The 21,101-nt window shown below is 45.2% G+C and overlaps 1 protein-coding gene across 8 annotated transcripts in view; it reads left to right on the top strand.

Moving 5' to 3' along the window:
* The window catches only part of Rad54l2 (RAD54 like 2), a 96,456-nt gene extending 78,203 nt beyond the window's left edge, over window positions 1–18,253 (top strand). For 5 of the 8 annotated variants that reach the window (XM_076575454.1, XM_006978379.4, XM_076575455.1 and 2 more), the window contains 8 exons: window positions 1,717–1,816; window positions 2,778–2,983; window positions 3,365–3,537; window positions 4,421–4,617; window positions 6,321–6,520; window positions 8,247–8,336; window positions 10,697–10,789; window positions 12,518–14,101. In XM_076575454.1, the coding sequence (XP_076431569.1) occupies window positions 1,717–1,816; window positions 2,778–2,983; window positions 3,365–3,537; window positions 4,421–4,617; window positions 6,321–6,520; window positions 8,247–8,336; window positions 10,697–10,789; window positions 12,518–13,512 (2,054 nt within the window). In that variant the 3' untranslated portion in view covers window positions 13,513–14,101. Of the gene's footprint in view, window positions 1–1,716; window positions 1,817–2,777; window positions 2,984–3,364; window positions 3,538–4,420; window positions 4,618–6,320; window positions 6,521–8,246; window positions 8,337–10,696; window positions 10,790–12,517; window positions 14,102–17,980 lie in introns of those variants that run through there. The other 3 variants (XM_042281588.2, XM_076575456.1, XM_076575457.1) reach the window with 1 other exon arrangement.
* The last annotated feature ends 2,848 nt before the right edge of the window (window positions 18,254–21,101 follow it).

Raw genomic sequence — 21,101 nt, 5'->3', positions numbered from 1 at the left:
TCTATAATATTAATATTTCATGGAAGACATGGTGTGATTGAGAAAAGGTGTCTAAAAGTGAATGGTAATAAAAAAATAAAAGTTGAGAAATGTTGGCCCTACCCTGTTGATATTTGGTCTAGACTTTGGCTATACGTGTCTAACGTGTGTTGTAGGATATTCAGTAATAGCTGTATTTTTTTCCAACTTGATGTCACTACCCTCTTCAATTTTGAGAACTAAAAATGCCTCCAGTCATTGCCAGATTGTTCCCTGGGGGTAGGAGAGTGGAGAAATAACCCTTTGAGAACCGCTGGCCTAAAAAAATGATTTGGAGAAATGGAGATTCAGAGCTTGTGTTTTCTATAGGATTGTCCAATGAGACAGTGGCGAGCTGTGCTTCAGTATTACAAAACTCAGGGTAGAAAGTAAGTTGGGGTCCTGATTGAAAACAACTCTAACAGCAGTAATTCAGTTCCCTGTCTGGTATCTCTATCCTTGACTTGTTCTTTCCCCAATACTTACGCTGCTGAATAAGTGAAGGTGATAATTTCTTCCACGTGTGAACTTTGATCTTTTTGTTCTTAATGACACTGCTTCAAGTCTTTTTCTTTTTTAAAGACAGAGTCTCACTACGTAGCCATGGTTGGCCTGGGACTCACTATGTAGACTAGGTCAGCTTTGAACTCTTAGGGGTCATTCTGCCTTTGTTTCCCAAGTGCTGGGATAAACATTGTGCATCACCACACCTTACCCTTTGGGGTCTTCTTTTAAAATAGCAAGTTCTTAACATCAAGAGCTTTATTTAAAAAAAAAAAAAAGAAAGAAAAGAAAAGCAACAGTGTCCTGCTGGGCCTGGTGGCCCACAGCCATAAACCCAGCGTTTAGTGGCTGGGGTAAGATGATGTGAGGTGAGAGCTAGCCTGGACTCTACAGTGACACTGTTTAAAAAACCAAAACCGTCTCAGGGAGGAGGAGTGATGGAAGAACATGGTCTGTATTAAAACACAGAATCCTTGGTGCTCCTTTACCTCACTAGGAGTCCCAAAAGAAGCCGAGTGGGCATTTTGAGTCAGTCTTTTCTAAGTTCCATGGGTGAGTCAAAGGCACTCTTTAGTCTAGAAACCCTAGCCTTAGAATGCACTAGAGGAGAAAAATGTGTTTTATAGATTTCCCCCCCCCCTCCCCAAGACAGGGTTTCTCTGTGTAGATCAGGATGGCCCCAAACTCAGAGAGGTCTATCTGCTTCTGCCTCCCAAATGCTGGGATTAAAGGCATGCACCACCACTGCCTGACTGGATTTTATAGTTTTATGTTACATGTAAGAGTTACTTGAGTCTACTTTTACAGTGCTGATGTCCAGGCTCCATCTTAGACCCATGTTTTGCCCAGTGGGTAGACGTTTTGTTTTGTTTTAAAAACGTTTGGAGGGTTGGAGAGATGGCTCAGTGGTTAAGAGCTCATACTGCTTGCTCTTGCAGAAGACCAGAATTTAGATCCTAGTGTCTATGTTAAGTAGGTCACAAATACCTATAGCTCCAGTTCCTAGGGAATCGGATGCATGTGGCCTGTGCATGCACCTGCACTCATATGTATATACCTACACACAGACATAGTAACATATACAATTGAAAATTAAATAAATGTTCTTTTAAAAGCCCACATATTTTTGCAGTGACTTTGCTGAGTTCCTCTGCCCTTATCTATTCACTTGGGTTTGTTTTTCTTTCTTCCTAGGGCTAGATGGTAGCACCCCTGCCTTCGAGAGAGAGCGGCTCATTAATCAGTTCAATGATCCCAGCAACCTCACCACCTGGTTGTTCCTTCTTTCCACAAGGTGAGTGGAGTCTGTCAGGGGGTCTTCCTGCAATTTGCCACCTGGGCAGGTACCGCAGAGTTTCATCTAAATCAGAGAAGAGCTCTGCTCAGGTTTCTAATTTGTTTTTTGAGGTCAGAAAGGCGATCCCGGGAAAAGTTGTTATGAAGGTAGTCATCATAGTGTCATAAAGCTCTTTGAGACCTTCATTAATAATTGTCATAATTAGATTTTCTCTCAGGGGTGCTTTATGGCAAGGAGTGCTTTGTTACATTAGATGATGTGATATCAATGTAAGTAAAAATGCTTTAGAAAGTGAAAAGTGCCCAATCTCAGCAATCAGGAGGTAGGAGGATTTTGAGTTTCAAGCCAGCCTGAGTTCTATCACTGAGTACTGCCTCAAAACACAAGAACAAACCAATACGAAAAACAAATTGAAAATGTAGTATAACTGTAAAAGGCTGATGTTTTCTGTCTCATGACAAGTACTTTAAAGGCTCTCTTGCTTTCTACCAACAGTGTTCAACAGTGTATGGGTTCTTTTTCGTTTGTTTGTCTGAAATGAGGTCTCATGTAGCCCATGCTGGTCCTTGGCTCCTGATCTTTCTGCCTGTACTGCTCATAAACTGGGATTGTAGGCTTGTGCCACCATTCCCAGGAGATAGGAGTCTTTCATCCCCCTTAGGTATTAAAGTAAAAACACTGGGAACATTTTATGTACAGACATTTCTACTCACTAAGGGACAGCACTCTGGAGCTATATGTAGGGGTTTACCTTTTCCAGGGGTATGGAGAGCTATAGACACTGTTATATTGGACTTCAGGGCACACTTTCAGTGTTTGAGGAGTAAGCATCGTGTTTATCAGGACAACAAAATGCTTGAGACAAAGAGTGGTGTTGGGGTAGGAGTCACAGAGGGCAGAGCTTACTAGAAAACCATCTAAGACTAAGAGCTCTATGGTTGTTGCTTGTGTCTTCAAGGGCCGGATGCTTGGGTGTGAATCTGATTGGTGCCAACCGAGTGGTGGTCTTTGATGCTTCCTGGAACCCTTGCCATGATGCCCAGGCAGTTTGCCGGGTGTACCGCTATGGCCAGAAAAAGCCCTGTCACATCTATCGCCTTGTGGCTGATTATACTCTTGAGAAGAAGATCTATGACCGGCAGATTTCCAAGCAGGGCATGTCAGGTATACCATCTTCCAGGCTATTCCAGATCTACTTCTGTGCCAACTGCCGTCCCGTACGGGGTCAAGGGAGTGAAGGGAGGAGCCGGGCATGGGGACACAGACAGGCTTTGAATCAGAATGCTGGAAGTTTCTCCCGTATCGTTCTAATTCAGATCATTAAAGGAGATTGGCCTCATATTGTGGAAAGTAAGTTTAATAAGAGGAGTTAGTAGTTTTCTATGCTCTTTCCGTTTCATCAGGGCCCTTGGCCTGTCCTTTGACTTTTGTGTGGAAGACTTTTCCTTATTGTCAGTCAGGCCACTTTCTCCCTGCTGACCTATGCAGTTCTGTTTTCAGTCTTCTCTGGTGTGTGCTGACTTTGTTCTTATCTTTTTCCTCTAGACCGGGTAGTGGATGATCTCAACCCAATGCTGAACTTTACCCGGAAGGAAGTGGAAAACCTGCTGCACTTTGTTGAGAAGGAGCCAGCTCCCCAAACATCTTTGGATATAAAGGGGATCAAGGAGTCAGTCTTGCAGCTTGCCTGTCTGAAGTACCCTCACCTTATCACCAAGGTAAATACCTGATGAACAGGACAGCCTTGGTATGGCAGACTCCGTCAGTGAAGGCTTGTGTGGCAAACCTGCTTCCTTCTGAAGTGGAGCATGCACATGCATGGGGCTGAAGTGATCTTTTGCTGACCCCACTACCTCCACCCCTTGTCTGGTCTTTGGAGTGTTGAGCTTAGTCAGCCCTGTCCAACAATCTGACCACTGAATCTCCCTAACAGAAGGAGGAAGTAAGTTCTGAATGCAGTTGAATTCTGTGAACTCTCTATTCTTTTGGTAGGGAATATAAACTTAGGCATTTGAAACTGATACTAGTTGTGAACTCTATTGTTTATTTTTAAGATTTATTTTTACTTTTAGTTGTGTGTCTTTGTGGGTATGTACATGTGAGTGCAGGTACCTGTGTAGCCCAGAGGTGTTGGATCCTCCCGTAGCTGGAGTTACAGGAAGCTGTGAGCTACCCAACATGGGTGCTGGAAACTAAACTTGGGTCCTCTGCAAGACTAGTATATGCTCTTAACTCTTAACCACAGAGTCATTTCTCCAGCCCCTTTTTAATTTTTAAAAAGAGCGTGCGTGCGTGCGTGCGTGCGTGCGTGCGTGCGTATACAAATGTGTGAACTCGTGCATCCACCATGGCATGCATGTGGAGATAAGAGTCAATTTTCTCTTTCTCCCTGTATGTGTATTCTGGGAATTGAACTCAGGTCACTAGGGTACAGCTCACTAGCCCATGAACTACACTCTTGACAGAACCTGCTTGCCTATAAGCAGACTTTTTGCCAGTGTTGGAAACAACCAACCTCGTCTTGGTTCCATATAAGACTCACTGTACATCAGTTGTATTTGCACAAAGACTAGTAATTAAACCCAAATGTCCTGTCTCCAGGAGCCTTTTGAGCATGAGTCATTGCTCCTCAACCGAAAGGATCACAAGCTGACCAAAGCTGAGAAGAAAGCAGCAAAGAAAAGCTACGAGGAGGACAAGCGTACATCAGTACCCTATACTCGCCCATCGTATGCGCAGTATTACCCTGCCAGTGACCAGAGCCTGACCAGCATCCCTGCCTTCAGTCAGAGGAACTGGTGAGTTGCTGAAGGAGGAGAGTCCGGCTGGTCTAGAATCACATTCCTTTCATCCGGTTCCTGTTCAACCAAAGGGAGAGTGTACAGCCTGCTCTTTGGCTGCTCTAGGGTCAGGTGTCATAGCAGCTCAGCAGCACACGTGTTCTGAATGGTTCTAGTTTTGATGACCTTGGCTGGAGAAATGAGCTGCTGATTTTGCCACTCAGCAGAGCCCTTCTGGTAGAATGGTATAAAATGGTGGTTTTATGGGGCAAACTTGAAGTCACATGGGAATGTATATACCAACCAAAGAGGGCATCTTCTTCGTGCATCAAGACCAAAGATACAGAACTCAGGAAGCTTATTGACAGATAGGGTTGATGAGATGTTCAGCAGAGAGAGTACTCTGTATGCAAGCCTGAGGACCTGAGTTCAATCCCTGGAACCTACATGTAAGTGGAAGGAGAAAACTGACTCTATATAGAACTGTCCTCTGAATTCCACACTCATGCCTTGGCAAGCATGCACAACAATAATTTTTTTCCTTCATTATTTATTGAAAAATTACTATGTGCAAAGCATTCACACATGGCCTGGCAGAGTGCATTTAAGTACAAAGAATCAATAGAGCCATTCCAAATCAAGTGTAGGAAAAGGCACACACAGATGTCTTGAGGTAGGAAATGCCAACAAGTATAAAAAGTTTTTAAAAGCTTAGCAAGAGGAAGTTAAATCTGCTATCAGAAAACCAAATGTGGTGGTGCATGCCTGTAATCTCAGCACTCAGAATGTAGGGGCAGGAGGAGAAATTTAAGGTTATCCATGGTGAGTTTGAGGCCAATCAGGAGTATATAAGTGGGGGTAGTGGGAAGAAGAGACTGGGGGGTAGCGGGATGGGGGGTGGGAGCTGGGGAGACAGGACAGACATAAATGCAGAGAGAGAGAGACAGAGAGAGAGAGAATATCTTGATCTTGAATCAGGAGTAATAACTTTGTCATGTACCATCTAGTTGAAAGGTGAGCCAAGAAGAACACACCACTGACCATGGGTGATATTTTGTTAGAAAGAGATGCACAGCCAGATCTCTCTCTCTGGCTCTAGTACTGTCATAGAAGTCTGGCTTTTGCAGGGGCTTTGGTTGCTCTTGCATTTGTACGGTGGTCATAACTAGAGAGACACAGTGGAGACTGACCTAGATAGGAGCAGAAGGAGCATCATGAAGTAGCTTGGAGTAGAGAGGGGCATCTGTGTAACTTACTGAGGTTCGGTTTATGTGTGAGAGAATCAGAGAGTGTGAAATGCTGCCAGAAGTTGGGATTGATGATCATCTGAGCATGTGGCATCACATAGGTGAGTCAGGATCAATTCTGCCCTTTGGATTTCAACTTCAATGGTATCAAGAGCTTGCTCTTCCTTTTTATATTTTTGTAGCATCTAATCTTCCCTTTCGATCTAGTTCCTGATGTAGATTTCTAGAGAAGCAGATGGTACCTTCTATCTCTGAAAGGCATTACTCCACTAACATCTGACTGCTTATCTCTGGAACTGACCTTCTTTCTCTGCTGTGGTATCTCAGTCGTGCCTCTAGGCTTCTTTAGAATTGACTAGACTCTGCGTGTTCTTCCAATGCTTCTCTCAGCAGCAGCTAAGGGTGAAGGGCATACAGTAGCTCAGTGGCTGTTCTGTCCAGCTCTGTAAATGTGCTTGTTTGTTTTTCCTGCAGGCAGCCAACACTGAAGGGTGATGAAAAGCCTGTGGCCAGTGTTCGTCCTGTACAGTCCACCCCCATCCCCATGATGCCCCGGCATGTCCCCCTCAGTGGCAGTGTAAGCGCTGCCTCCAGCACAAATCCATCCATGAACTTCCCCATCAACTACTTGCAGCGGGCAGGAGTCCTTGTGCAGAAAGTGGTCACCACAACAGGTTGGGAATTCCTGCTTTCTTTTCTGATTTTTTTTTTTTTTTTTTTTGGTTTTTCGAGACAGGGTTTCTCTGTGTAGTTTTGGAGCCTGTCCTGGATCTCGCTCTGTAGACCAGGCTGGCCTTGAACTCACAGAGATCCGCCTGGCTCTGCCTACTGAGTGCTGGGATTAAAGGCGTGTGCCCCCACCACCTGGCCTGGGGATATTTATTCTGACTATGTATGTATGTATGTATGTATGTATGTATGTATGTATGTATGTATGTAGCTGTCTGTCTGTCTGTCTACCTACCTACCTATCTTATCTTATCTATCTATCTCTTTAAATTAGCCCTTCCTCATTTATTTATTTATTTATTTATTTATTTATTTATTTATTTATTTATTTATTTATTTATTTATTTATGTGTATGGGTATTTTGCCTGCATGTATGTGAATGCACCCCATGTGTACCTAGTGCCTGCAGAGGTCAGAAGAGTATGCTGGATCCCCTGGAACTGAGATGACAGTGTGAGCTGCTGTGTGGGTGCTAGGAACCAAATCTGGGTCCTCTGCAATAGCAGCAGGTGCTCATAACCATTTATTTTGTGTTCATGTGTATGCCACAGTGCTCATGTGGGCCCTGGGATCAAACACAGGTGGTCAGGTTTGACAACAGAGCACTTTTTTCGCTGAACTATCTATCTCACTGGCCCAGTGTTCTTTTGTAATTTGATGTTCATCCAGTAAGTGTCTGTTAAACACCCTTTGTATAGACCTGACCATATTAGGCACTGTAGGTAAATATGAAGGTTCCCTGATCTTGAAGAATTTGCATTCTGGTGAAATATCGTAATATAATATATGGCTTGGGTTTTTGTGGTTATTGCTTTATTGTTTTAAAATGGTGGTAAGTGGAATTCTATGAATACCACAGGGACTCTGGAAACGTTACTGGAATATCAGTTTGGGTTTCAAAGGTTTTCAGAGATATGAATGTGCTGAGCCTGCCTCAACGCAGGGTCAGCAGGGTATAAAAGGGGCAGCCTACCGAGTTAGGAGACCTGAACCCTTAGGATGCTCCTTTTCTGTGTCAGGCTGCTGTAGATTGGGCATGCTGGGCCAGGGAGCAATGGAGGGAGGTGGGTGTTTCAGCCAACTCCGATATTAGTTCTGAGATTCAGAGTGACTGGGGGGAATGATTTTCCTCTTCACTTACTATTTACTCTTCACTTACTAGAAGTATCCGTGCTATACACATTTTGATGAAAGCAATATATGACATTTATTAACAATTGTGAAATAAACTGAACAAAATCTCTGTTAATCTTATTTCTCAATGCAATCTTGAAATACTCTTTTCCAGTTGTGGGATAATGCCAGCAAGAAAGATCAGAGCACTTTTGGAACCTAAAATGATGTGGAACAAATTCAAATAGTTCAGAGTGGAGAAAAATAGAAACAACTGTTCAAATGAAATTTTTTCCTAAACTAAGAACCCTATGAATTTTTAATTAAAGCAAAGAAAGTTGATCAGAAGCATGGCCGGCTGTCTAAGCCGCTTTGGTTTTCATAGCAGTCTCTGATGAGACGATTGTGAAGGCTCTTCTTGTTTAACCTTCTCTGATTAGCTCTATAGAAAGACTGTGGGACACTAGTTAGGACCTGGGATGGATGTGAGACTTTGTTTCCTTCTTTTCTCCAGTTAAGCCCCATGTCATCTAAATGCAAGGTCTGTTTTTCACTAGATATTGTTATTCCTGGACTCAACAGCTCCACAGATGTTCAGGCAAGAATCAATGCTGGTGAGAGCATCCATATCATACGGGGGACGAAAGGTAAGAGCCTAGCCAAGGGCCTTTGTTTGAGAGTGCTAAGCTGAGAATCAGAATAAATACTTAGGGTTTAATCTAGAGAGTTCATAGGAACCATCCCCTAAGAGCTTCACACTTGGGAGAATAGTGAGAACGTGGCATTTCTATGTACTGACATTAAACGAGGACATCGGTCAGTGGCGTTAAAGAAGGGAATTGGGGTATGTGCTGTTATTTACAATGTCTTTGAGCCAGGGTGATGGTCCCAAGCTGGGAAATATATACTGAACATAAATTAGTGCAGATGTATTGCACAACAGAATTTTTAGTGTGGTAATTTTACATAGCCCAATATTTTGCTAGGCGTAGTGGTGCACGCCTTTAGTCCCAGTACTTGGCTGGCAGAGAAAGGCAGATCTCTGTGAGTTTGAGGCCAGCCTGGTCTATGTAGTAAATTCAAGGACAGCCAGAGCTTATTGAGATCCTATGTCAACAAAATAAACCAACAATTAAAAACCAATAAATAAATAAATAGCCCAACATGTTTCTGGCATTCTTAAGAAGATGATGTCACTGAAATGAAAAACATGGGCTTCCTAGTGTAAGGACACAAACAACTGAGCTTGTTTCCATAGTTGTCCTTCTCTCGTGCATGTGTTGCATGCATCCCCACACACACCCAGCTCCCGTAGTCTGTCACTGAGTGCCATCCCTGTATGAGGCTGCTTGAGGCTTTATGTTTGGGAGGATTTTGCTCTAGTCTCCATTGGATCAAGGGGGAAAGGACCACAGAGTACAGACACAGAAAGCTCTCCCCAGCCTGGCAGGGATGGTGTGTGCCTTTAATCACAGCACTCAGGAGGCACAGGCACGTGGATCTCTGTGAGTCCAGCCTGGTCTACAGAGTGAGTTCTAAGACAGCCAACACTACAAAGAGAAACCCTGTCTTGAAAAGCCAAAGAGGGGGAGGTGGGGGTCTCTTCTTAGTATGGAACCGAGCCTTTTAACTGTGCTCTCCTTAGAGCAAGGATCAGCAGACTGAACTGTGTGTCATGTCTAGCCTGCTTCTAGTACTATACCAGAAGTCTATTGTATATTTTACTTTTTCCTTTTCTCCCCGCCCCCTGCCCCCCTTTGGCTTTTCAAAACAGGGTTTCTCTTTGTAGCATTGGCTCTCTTAGAATTTGCTCTGTAGACCAGGCTGGACTCACAGAGATCTGCGTGCCTCTGCCTCCTGAGTGCTGTGATTAAAGGCACACACCATCACTGTCTGGCTGTAATTTACATTTTTAATTAGTGGAAAACTGAAGAAAATCAAGGAAAAAATCAAGAATAATAGTTTATGACATGGAAACTATATGAAATTCACATTTTCTTTTCCAAAATAACTTTATTTGAAGTGATATGATAATACAGGTTAAAAAAGAGAAGTAAGGCCTGTGAGATGACGGAGCAGGTAAAAACACTCACCACCAAGCCTGGTGACCTGAGTGTCATTCCTGGGTCCCTCTTGACTTCCACAAATTGTTCTCTGACCTTTACATTTGCACCCTGGCACACACCTGCATACACACAATAAATAAATGTAATTATAAGATTGTTTTAATTTTTTATTTTTATTTATTTATTTATTTTAAGATTTATTTATTTATTATGTATACAGCATGTATGACTGCAGGCCAGAAGAGGGCGCCAGATCTCATTACAGATGGTTGTGAGCCACCATGTGGTTGCTGGGAACTGAACTCAGGACCTCTGGAAGAGCAGTCAGTGCTCTTAACCTCTGAGCCATCTCTCCAGCCCCGTTTTAATTTTTTAAAAAATTTTATTTTATTTGTGTGGGTGCTTTGCCTGCGTTTATGTCTGTATGTCACATGTGTGCCTGGTGCCAGCGAGACCAGAAGAGAGTATCAGATCTCCTGGAACTGGAGAAAAGCAAGGCAGGTTAGTGCCTTGTAGGAATAGACTACAGGTCTTGAATTAACCCAACCAAGCAATAGAGGATACTGAAGCATAAGGGTCCATTTTCCAGACCAGAAAGAGGATCTGGGCCAGAGTGCCCGAGAACACAGAGCTTGTCATAGGTCCTGTTGACTTCCATTGTTTTGGTACTTTCTGGAGTATTCTCCAGAGATTAAGCTCTAGGAGACAGCCCCTTTCTGTCTTAAGTTTACAAGTTTTAAAACTGCCTGGTTTGTGGTAGGTTAGCAATCAGTATTTGCAGACTAGATGAGTCGTTATGAATCTAGACTTCAGTTTTCCTGACCTTACTACAGGTGTTGTGTGGGGTGGGTTTTTATAGGCACTTTCCAGCCCTTGGGGCCTGGAATGTCTCAGGGCTGGCTACATTTCCTGCAGGCTCTTGACAGTCTAATATCTCTTAGGGACATACATCCGCACCAGTGATGGACGGATCTTTGCTGTCCGGGCGACTGGCAAACCAAAGGCCCCTGAAGATGGTCGGATGGCTGCCTCAGGTATGGTAGTCTTTTACTTTCTATTGACCTACTCAACATTTATTTGGTTTACTTATAATTAATGTACTTTCTGAATAAATAACATATATAAGTTTTGTGATTAGAACATGAAAAAGGGACAGGTGATGAAAAATAAGTTCTCCTTCCCTCCTCCCAATCCTCCTTGGTCCTCCCTGGGTTCTGTTCTGCTTTATTGTTTTAAAGATCTCCCATACATGGTAAAGGGTTGTGTGCACATACAGATGTAACTGTGTGCATTTTAAGTATTTAGTTTTTCTTTGCATTTTCAAAACAAATGCTAGTATACTATACTTCATTACCCCCGACCGCTCACCAGGGATAGCTTATTTCTTATCCTTTGTTCTAGACATGCCTTGTTGAAAGTTTCCTATTGATTTACATCTAGGTTATTAGTACTGGCCTGTGGGGTTGTTTCTGGGACACACTCCTAGAAGTAGAATTTTTGGTCAAGGGTGTATCTGTGGCTCGTGAACAATGCCAAATTCTCCTCACTAGACGTGGTTTTCATGTATCATTCTACCACTGATAGGAGAGCCGGACTGCCTTAGAGCCGGGCTGTCTTAGAGCCGGACTGCCTTAGAGCCGGACTGCCTTAGAGCTGGGCTGCCTTAGAGCCGGGCTGTCTTAGAGCTGGACTGTCTTAGCTTTGCCGCTGTAGCCTTCACTTATGGGTTAGGAGGAAGGAACTACTGCATGTCTGTATTTCCTGCACCTACACCCAAAGATTGTTAATTTCCTGTTAATCTCCTGTCTTTCCTTGCCTTTCTGTTATGTGAATTATTGGTAAGCTGAAGATACCATGCTATTTTACCCATAAACACTTCAATATACATCTTTTAAGATTAAGGACATTTACATACTAGCTACATCATAATCATACTAAAAGAAAAATTAACAATAATTCCATAATCTTACATAATATCCAACTTTTATCCAGATTTCCTAGTTTTCCAAATTGTTTCTCATAGCTAGTTTGGTTCTGTCTTAAACTTAGATAGGCTGTCTTTGAATAGTGAGTTCCAGGCTAGCCAGCTATACATAATGAGACCTGGTCTCCAAAAAGGTGAAGAAGTTTCCAACGTTTCATATCCATTATTTTATAGTATTCACTTTATAGAATTGTTCAGACAGAGGAAGGTGCAGGGAAATCCCATGACCTTTCATATGGGCTTGTGCATTAGTCTTCTTGCTGCTATGATAAAATACCTGGCCAGAAGAAATGTGAGGGAGGAAAGGGTTATCTTGGCTTACAGCTGAAGGGAATACACTTCAGAAGGAAGTAATGGCAGCAGAAGTGAGGTGGCTGGTCACCTATGTGCACTCTCAGGAAACAATAGTCAGTGGGAATGCTCCTCTCACTGTCTCCTTTTTATTCTGTCTCACACCCTATCCCATGGAATGATGCTGCTGCCCACAGTTAAGATGGGTTCTCACCTCAGTTAACTTAATCTAGAAACTCCCTCACAGACATGCCCAGAGATTTGTCTCCCAGGTTATTCTTGATCATGGTCAAGTTGATAGTCTTAACCATCACAACTTGTTTCTGGAATCAAAAGATTTCTGTCTTTGAGACCGGGGAAAGTTGACTGGATGATATTTAAGTATCAAACAATGAGGATTTGAGGACTACAGGACAAAATTTATTCTTTTAATAGAATTGTTTTTCCCTTTTCATTCTGGTTTCAGTCACCTATATTTTATTTCCAGGTTCCCAGGGGCCTTCTCTTGCATCCACAAGCAATGGCAGACACAGTGCCTCATCACCCAAAGCCCCTGACCCTGAGGGGCTGGCCAGGCCCGTCTCTCCTGACAGCCCAGAGATCATCAGTGAGCTCCAGCAGTATGCAGATGTGGCCGCTGCCCGGGAATCCCGCCAGAACTCCCCAAGCGTCAGTGCCGCCCTGCCTGGCCCCCCCGCCCCACTCATGGACAGCAGCACCGTTCCTGGGACAGCTCTTGGAACTGAGCCATACCTTGGGGGTCATTGCCTCAACAGTTCCCTCTTGGTGACTGGCCAGCCCAGTGGTGGCAGGCACCCAGTGCTGGACCTAAGGGGCCACAAGCGAAAGTTGGCCACTCCATCTGCCACCCAGGAGTCAGTCCGTCGGCGGTCCAGGAAGGGCCATCTGCCAGCCCCCGTGCAGCCCTATGAACACGGGTATCCAGTTTCTGGCGGGTTTGCCATGCCACCCGTCTCCTTAAATCATAACCTCACCACCCCCTTCACCTCCCAGGCTGGGGAGAATTCCCTGTTTATGGGCAATACCCCCTCCTACTACCAGCTGTCCAATTTGCTGGCAGATGCCCGCCTGGTGTTTCCAGTGACTACTGACCCTCTGGTACCAACAGGCCCTGTCAGTTCCTCTTCCACGGCTACCTCAGTCACTGCCAGCAACCCCTCCTTCATGCTCAACCCCTCTGTGCCAGGGATACTACCCAGCTACTCACTCCCATTCTCACAGCCACTCCTGTCCGAGCCGAGGATGTTTGCGCCTTTCCCCTCCCCTGTCTTGCCCAGCAACCTTTCTCGGGGCATGTCTGTCTACCCAGGCTATATGTCCCCACACGCAGGCTACCCAGCTGGTGGCCTCCTCCGGTCCCAGGTGCCTCCATTTGACTCCCATGAGGTTGCCGAGGTGGGGTTCAGCTCCAATGATGACGAGGATAAAGATGATGATGTGATAGAGGTCACTGGGAAATAGCTGGGATGCTCCTTCCCACCTCACTTGGGGCCCCTAGCAGGTTCCCACCAAACTGGAAGGCAGTGAACCTGGTCTTTCTGAAAATAGGGTACTGGGCAGGAGGGAAAAGAAGACAAGAGTGGTTGGCCATAATGGCAGGGCTCAATTGCTGTTTATTAGAAAAAGAAAAGGAAAACAAACAAACAAAAACCCCAACAGAGCCGCAATAGTGGGAAATCAGGGACCGAAATCAGGAATGGAGGGGTAGCACAGCCTGCCTCTTTGCCTGCCTTGCTTATGCTGGCTGCTTGTTTGCCATCTGAGTGTAGAAGAGCTCATATCCTGTTCTGCCTTTGGGAACATCGCACCCAAGAGCTGCCTTACTGAGTGACTTAGTTTGGCCTGGGGATGGGAGAAGAGGGAGGGAGATGAGGGCGGGCATGGGGAGCAGACGAAGACTCCATATCACATGGTATCTTTTTAGGAGGTTGAAAGGATGCAGACCAGGGTGTGTGTGTGTGTGTGTGTGTGTGTGTGTGTGTGTGTGTGTGTGAGAGAGAGAGAGAGAGAGAGAGAGAGAGAGAGAGAGAGAGAGAGAGAGAGAGAGAGAACACGTATGTAGCAGAATGGGTGAAGGTGGGAGGGGAGGGAGGGGAAAACTAAGATAAACTAAAAGGAAATGAATTTATCTTTTTTGGAGTATAAATCAGAGTGTGCTGGTTTATGGCTACTAAATTGAACATCAGAATGAGTCCAGGAGAAGAGCCACGGGCGTCAGTTTCCTTCAGATAGGTGAAGAGAAGACCAGGCTAACTGAGTCCCTAGTTTTCAGAGCCACCTTGGTTTAACTTGCGGGGAGATCATGAGAGGGAGAGCATTTCCAATCTCTGACTCTTTCCACAGTGGCCGCCTCTGAGCAGATGTCTCTTTCTACATGGGCTGGAAGTGCACTGCAGCGAAGTTAGTTTTCTGTGGTGGCTAGAAAAGACAGGCTTCACCAGGACAACTCAGCCCCTTAGGCTGCCTGTGCTGGTGGCCTTTCCTCGTTCCCTCCCTGTTAGAGAGCTCCATGTTAATTTATTTCTTATGGGCAATTATTTATTATCTTCATTTGGGGGCAGGGGTGGTAGGGGAGGTTATAAGGAAGACAGGAGATAGTAAAGGATATTCTAAGATATTCCAGACCCCCTAGCTACTGGCAAAAAAGGGTCCCAGATGGGTGGTGAATTAATTGACCAGGGAAAGAGAATTAGAATCAACCAGGTGTCGGATTAAACAACTGTGTCGTGGGAAGCGGCCTCTCAGGAAAATCAGGAGCCTGAGATTGGCTGGTTGGGGGCGGTGAGATTCATTCCGCAGAAACTGAAACTTGGGATCATGGACTTTGCTACTGGGAAGTATATAACCTCCACATTTGGAACTGTTGTCTTCTATGATGATTTTACAGGCCAGTTCTCTGCTGAATAGTGAAACTGGATAGGTAGCTGCTGGGTTGAGGTAATGGACTATTGATTTCCAGTTGGGAATTGTCTTGGCCTCCCCAGCATATCAGGTGATCGGTGTGGGCCTGGTTTCTGTCCCCTCCATCTTCTCTGAAGGATCATGGGGAAGCATTTTCTCTCTCTGTAGGATCCTAAGTCTGGCTTTTGTTATAAAAGAACACATGAGTCATTCTGATCTCCCTTTCCTTCTTCCAGATGTAAGGGCAGGGGATGTAGTGCTTAAACATAAACACTGGCCGTTTTCCTGGTATGTACTGTGTCTTATAGCCCCCCTGCCCCCTGAATATTTCCAGGCAGTTCTTTGTGGTGAATAACACACATGATGGTGCCTGACATTACCACCTTCCCTTGGCTCCAACTTGATTGGGCAACTGCTAAATCTGTCTCCTAGTCCAAGAAGTATCTTAACCTCCTGCGACTCTTGACTAGCAATTTCCCATTATTGGGGGGAACAAGGGAGCCTCAAGGCAGACAGACACTATGGGTTTCCTCAGAGAGACAAGGAGATGGCTGATGGGGTGTGTGTGTACTGTCCAGTAACACCAAAAGTGGACCTTTCTCTGTTTTCATACGCACCCTGTCAGACACTTAACTCTTCTACTCATAGAAGCCTTAGATCTACAATTTAGCTATGCAAATTATTTTAATAATTTAAAAATAGCAGTTCCAACCAGTGCTTTCTCTGTGAAATGTAGCCCAAGAATGGCTAGTCAAGGCTTTTTAATTTGCGTGGGCTCTTAGGTTGAGGCTGGTGTAGTGGGAGTCAGCCAGTCCAGATCTCTATAATCTGAAGAACACACACAGAACTTGGGTTACATGGATGCTTCTCAGACCTTGGAACACTGAGCTCCCAGACTTGTGTGTGTCTGTGTCAAGTGTGTCTGTGTTTCTGTCTGTGTGTTACATGGATGTCTCTCAGACCTTGGAACACTGAGCTCCCAGACTTGTGTGTGTCTGTGTGTATACCCTGCCAGCCAGGGAAACGTGTGTTTCTGTGTTCAGAAAGGAAATCACTAGAAATCATTTCAGTAGGGAACTGAAACCAGTCAATTTTTAAGCTGCAAGGAAGTAAATGGGTATTCTGGGAGACAGCATGTGTCTGCTCTATACTCCGTCATTCCAGGGCTTCAACTCACTGCAGCTTAGCAGAGGCCGTAACTCTAGGCAAGGCTCCTGGTTAACGAAGGCTTTTTGTGATAATGTGCACCTTCTGTTGTATAGGGGTGGGAGTGAGTAGCATATTAATTCCATGGGCTTTGGCACCCATACCTCCCACCTGACAAACCGAAAATATCTGGCTTTTCCTGTGGGCTAGTGGGGAAATGTGTGTGCACACCAAACATGAGCATGTGATGAGGGGAGTAAGGGACTTACAGATCTTACTGTACTTAGATTGGAAGCCTTTGGTGGTAAGTGGTCATGCTGGCTTACGCTTGAAATCTTAGACCTCAAGAAGCTGAGACAGGAAGATCAGCTTGGTCTACATACACAGTGAGACCCTGGGGAAAGGCAGACAAAGATCAGGCTCATGCATTTTCTCTCACTATTTCTATTTGTCTTTCATGGAGTCCAGTCACTCTGGTATATTCTAAATTCTTATTCTAGGGAACACTACTAAATGTTGCCAGATGACACTTGAGATACTTGATTCCCTTTTCTTCTGTCTGTTCCCTCGGGTAGGGATGGAGTAGCTATTCAAGAAAAGGAGGAAGTGAACCATGTTGGTCAGATCCTTCTTGATGGCTTGCTTAACTCTGAAGTCCTCGGCCCTTTGAGTTATGCTACTTAAGTGTTTCCTGGCTTAAAGATAATTCTGTCTGGCCCTTGGAACTCACTTTTCTAGGAATTAATGGGTAGATTATATATTTGTGACTTACAACTAAAAATGAAGTTCCCCACTCTGGGAGCATGAACAAAGAGCTGGGGAATGTTTCGCTGGTTAGTTGAAACAAAGCACCAGCCATATAGATGGGACCGCTGGTAGCAGGCAGTATCTAAGCCTGACACTCATTGCTCTGGAGCTGAGTCCTCCCACAGGGAAAGGTTTCCTGGAGGCTTTACATTCCTTGTTTCCAGACTCTTGCTTCCCACCTCCCTTTGGTTTCTACATGATGAGTCCTGAGCCATGGCTTTCCGTGCATTCAACCAGGTTGCTCTCTCCCTGCCATAGCTGCTGAGAAGTCTCCCTTCCCCCAAAAGATGACTATGGCTCCTCTGCTGTCTAATTCCCAGGAAACCAGCACCTCAAGGCCGATCTGAAAATGCTGTGCTGCCCATTGCTCACCATCAGACTCTGTTCCTTCCCACTGACTCCTCTGCCCCTGTGTATTCAATTGCTGTAATCCCTCAATGTCTGTTCTGTGCCACTGGCTTGGCTCTAGGCCTTTTATGGATACCTGAGTCCTAGAATGATGAACTAAGCAGGCAGTGTCCACCCTCTTTGCTTTTCAGGGACCCAAGTCTGCGCCTTTCCCCTGCCACAAGTCTGTTTGCTGTAGTCATCTGGTGTGCTGGGGAGAGAGGGCCAGGCAGGCTGCATAATCTACAGTGTAGAGGGCTGAGGGAGGTTTGGGCACTCTGCCGCCACTGCTAGGATGATGATCAGATGAGAGGGGACCTCATACTGTGACCTGACCCAGGACCCCCCCTGGAAGAGAGTTCAGCCCGGCTGTGTTTGAGTGAGTGTGTGTATGCGTTTGCATGTGTGTGCTCATGTGCACTGTGGTGTAAAATGACTGTTATCTGGTTGTGTAACTCAGGGTAGGCTGGGGACTCACCAGAAGAATCCCTCCAGCCTGCCCCAAACAGGTTTTTTTCCTTGTACCCTCTTCAGAGGGATCAGAGAGAGGGTCCAGGTGGGTTGAAGGGGTTGTAATGGATAACCACTAAGGCCACACTGCTGCCAGAGGAGCTGGGGGAGGGGGGAGGAGATGAGGTTGCCCCAAGGCCCTGGTACCTGGCTTTAGTTTTCTGTCTTCTTTCCTCAGGACGCCCCTGAGGCCCGGGACCTGTGCCTGGCTTAGAGGACCATCTGTGGCTGGGTGATCCAGCTGCTGGTGTGATCATGGGCTTCCCTCTCTCTCAGCTGGGCAGGCACTTCTGCCCCAGAGACTGGGCAACTGGCTGTTTCTATGACGTATTTATTTTTACTTGTGTTTCATGTCACTTTTTTAAAAAAGCAAACAGAACAATTGTAAGTCAGTATAACTGCCTATCAGTTTTCTTTATTTCTCTTTTTGTAAAATAAAATTTAAACTCAAGGCGTTGTTTGCTCAAGAGGTTGTCTGGACAGCAGCTTATCTGGATGGCAATGAAAGGACTATAACAGAAAGACAGGCACTTGGACAGCACAGGGCAGGAGAACAGGCAGCTAGCAGGATCTGTTGGCAGTGTCAGTCACTGGACTTTTCCTGCTTTTGCACATTTGTGCCCTGACTCAGAAGCCTGACGACGGTCTGAGGGGTTGGTGAGGAGTGTAGAGGGACCTGTGGGAGCCCACAGAGGTGTCCTAGTGAGATTTGAACTTGCTTTACCCAGCAGGGCTGCATAAGGGGATGGATTGACCATGTCCGTGGTTACCAGGTGTTTGGAAGGGTCTGCACTTGGATGTGCTTTGATCTAGCAAGGGGAAGGCTTTTGCCCTGCCCCTTGGCATCCTTATGAAAAGCCCTTTTGAAGAGACAGAAGGAGCTGGTGGATTTTGATCCAGGTCCTCCCAAAGCCATCCTGTGTTTCTGGCTGTCTCATCTCTGCTTTCTTTCTATCTACTAATTCCTTATGCTTCTCTCCTCCTTAGGAACCCTGTAAAAGGCGAGAGTGGGCATCCCACAAGTGGTGCCCAAACAGGGATGGGTGCAAAGGAAGTTAAGTGAGAATAGGAAAGAACCCCATGGAAGCAGCTGGACATGTCCAGTTTTGTAGTGAAGGATAAGGGCAGTGGTATTTTATTCTTCGAGAGCTATAACTAAATATAAAGCAATATAGAAATAGTTAGGCTTCAGTGAGTACCTCTCTCAATTTAGGTTTCTCTCTCTGTCTCAATTTCTATCTATTAAAATTAGGAAAAAAGAGCCGGGCGGTGGTGGCGCACGCCTTTAATCCCAGCACTCGGGAGGCAGAGCCAGGTGGATCTCTGTGAGTTCGAGGCCAGCCTGGGCTACCAAGTGAGTTCCAGGAAAGGCGCAAAGCTACACAGAGAAACCCTGTCTCGAAAAACCAAAAAAAAAAAAAAAAAAAAATTAGGAAAAAAATATAAGGTTAGGAATAGGAATATTGGGTAAGAAGAAACTTTGGATAAAAGAATTTCCCTAGTGCCAGACCAGAAAACAGCGTCCAGGAACAAGCAGCCACTGTGGATTTAGCAGTCTGAGAAGGTAAAGCTGCTATGAGGCAGGGAAATAGTAAACAGATCTTTGAAGATTCACTGGTGGAAAGTTTTAAAACAAGGGGGGTTAAGGTGGAACTACAAAAAGTACAGAGGTTCTTGGAGTTCATAGAACTGTGTCCTTGGTTTTCCAACTATGGACTCTGAATGCAGACTCCTGGGGGAGAATCAGGGTTGAAATGCAAAAACAAAACAAAACAAACAAAAAAAAAAAACACTGAAGAATACGGGCCAGAAAAGATTCCAGTGGAAGCTTTTGGCCTGTGAACATTGATTTGGAACAGTTTAGATCTAAGCCTTGAGAAGCAGGGGAGAGTTTCCCCTGAGATGGATGTAGGAGAGACAAAACCTTCCACTCCACCAGCAGTGCCTGAGAACACTTTTACAGCATCATCCTTGAGGCAGATAAAGGAGAGACAAAACCCTCCGCTCCACCAAGTGCCTGAGAACACTTTTATAACATCATCCCTGAGGCAGATACAGGAGAGACAAACCCTTCTGCTCAGCCACCAGTGCCTGAGAACAATTTTATAACATTGTACTATAGGACTCAGTTTCCTCTTGTCAAAAGCTGGTAGGGAACAGAAGTCTTGGGGAAAATCTAGTAATTTCTCTCCAAAAACCTGAAAGTTTTTCAGGTCTCTCCCTTCCAGAAGGGTACTCATCTTCCTTCTGTAGGGGCAGAATTAGACTCACTTGGGGGTGGGGGGGCATCTATCCAAATGGAAAAGTTGCCTGTAATTGCCCTAGAAAAAAAACAAGAAAGCTCTTGGAATAGTGTAAACCCTCTCTGCTAGTTCCTGTCTTCCCTTCAAACCAGTGTTTTTTTTAAAAGCAGCTTTAAAAAATTAAGAAGGGGGAAATTGTACCCCCAGAAGCTTGATGGCTGTCTGAGTGTTGGGTGAGGAGTGGGGAACAGGAATGTCAGCTCCAATGACGCTTCTCCAGAGGAACTGGAGTGAAAGCTGCTGAACCAATGTTTCTGATACTGAGGTTCCATCCTGCAGTCTAGGGAAAGCAGGAGACTAAGGGGGCCCCCAGACTGCTGAGGAGTTTAGGACAAAGATTTTGTCACTATTTAGTAAAGGCTGAAAGGAAATGGAGCTCAGAGCCACACCACTTTTGTTTGACTAGCAGCAAATTGATGTGTGGCTCCTTTAAGAGATGGTTCCTAATAGCTGTGCAGGAAGTTTTTTCTAAGAGCTTTATGGCAGCTCAGTATGGTAATTCCACTCTCGCCCTGAGGCAAAGTTGTCAGGAAAGACCGCCATAAAGTGCTCCTGTAGCTAGGAGTGAAGTTTCAATAGTGCTTTGTTTGAATTGTGGCACTCAGGGGAGCTGCAGTGAGTTTGGGTAAAGGGGTAGCCCCCAATTGGCAACCGTCCGCACTGTGTGCACTTCTGCTGGTTCTGGAATAGCTGGAAGGGCCGGTGGGAAAACTGGTTCTGGAGGGTGGCATCATCCCAAGTGTTACAGCCCCCTAGCAACAGCAGTCACCAAATTCCAGAGTTGAGGGAGTTGGATACAATGACTCCAGAGCCACTGAGGAATTAGGATCTTGTTTCCAACTGTCGGGGGAACTTTAAGTGTAGCAGGGTCCTCGCTGTTGTTCCCTTTAGGGGAGGGGGCCAAGTAGGCATAGAGTCAATGACACAGACTCCGGGAGAATGTTCAAACAATAAGCTCAGTTTATTCAGTTAGAGGCAAGCCTTATATACTCTCCA

Source organism: Peromyscus maniculatus, chromosome 7, assembly GCF_049852395.1.
Source record: "Peromyscus maniculatus bairdii isolate BWxNUB_F1_BW_parent chromosome 7, HU_Pman_BW_mat_3.1, whole genome shotgun sequence".
Taxonomy (NCBI): Eukaryota; Metazoa; Chordata; class Mammalia; order Rodentia; family Cricetidae; genus Peromyscus; species Peromyscus maniculatus.
The sequence above is the reverse complement of the archived record's forward strand: the minus strand, read 5'-3'. Positions and strand labels throughout refer to the sequence as shown.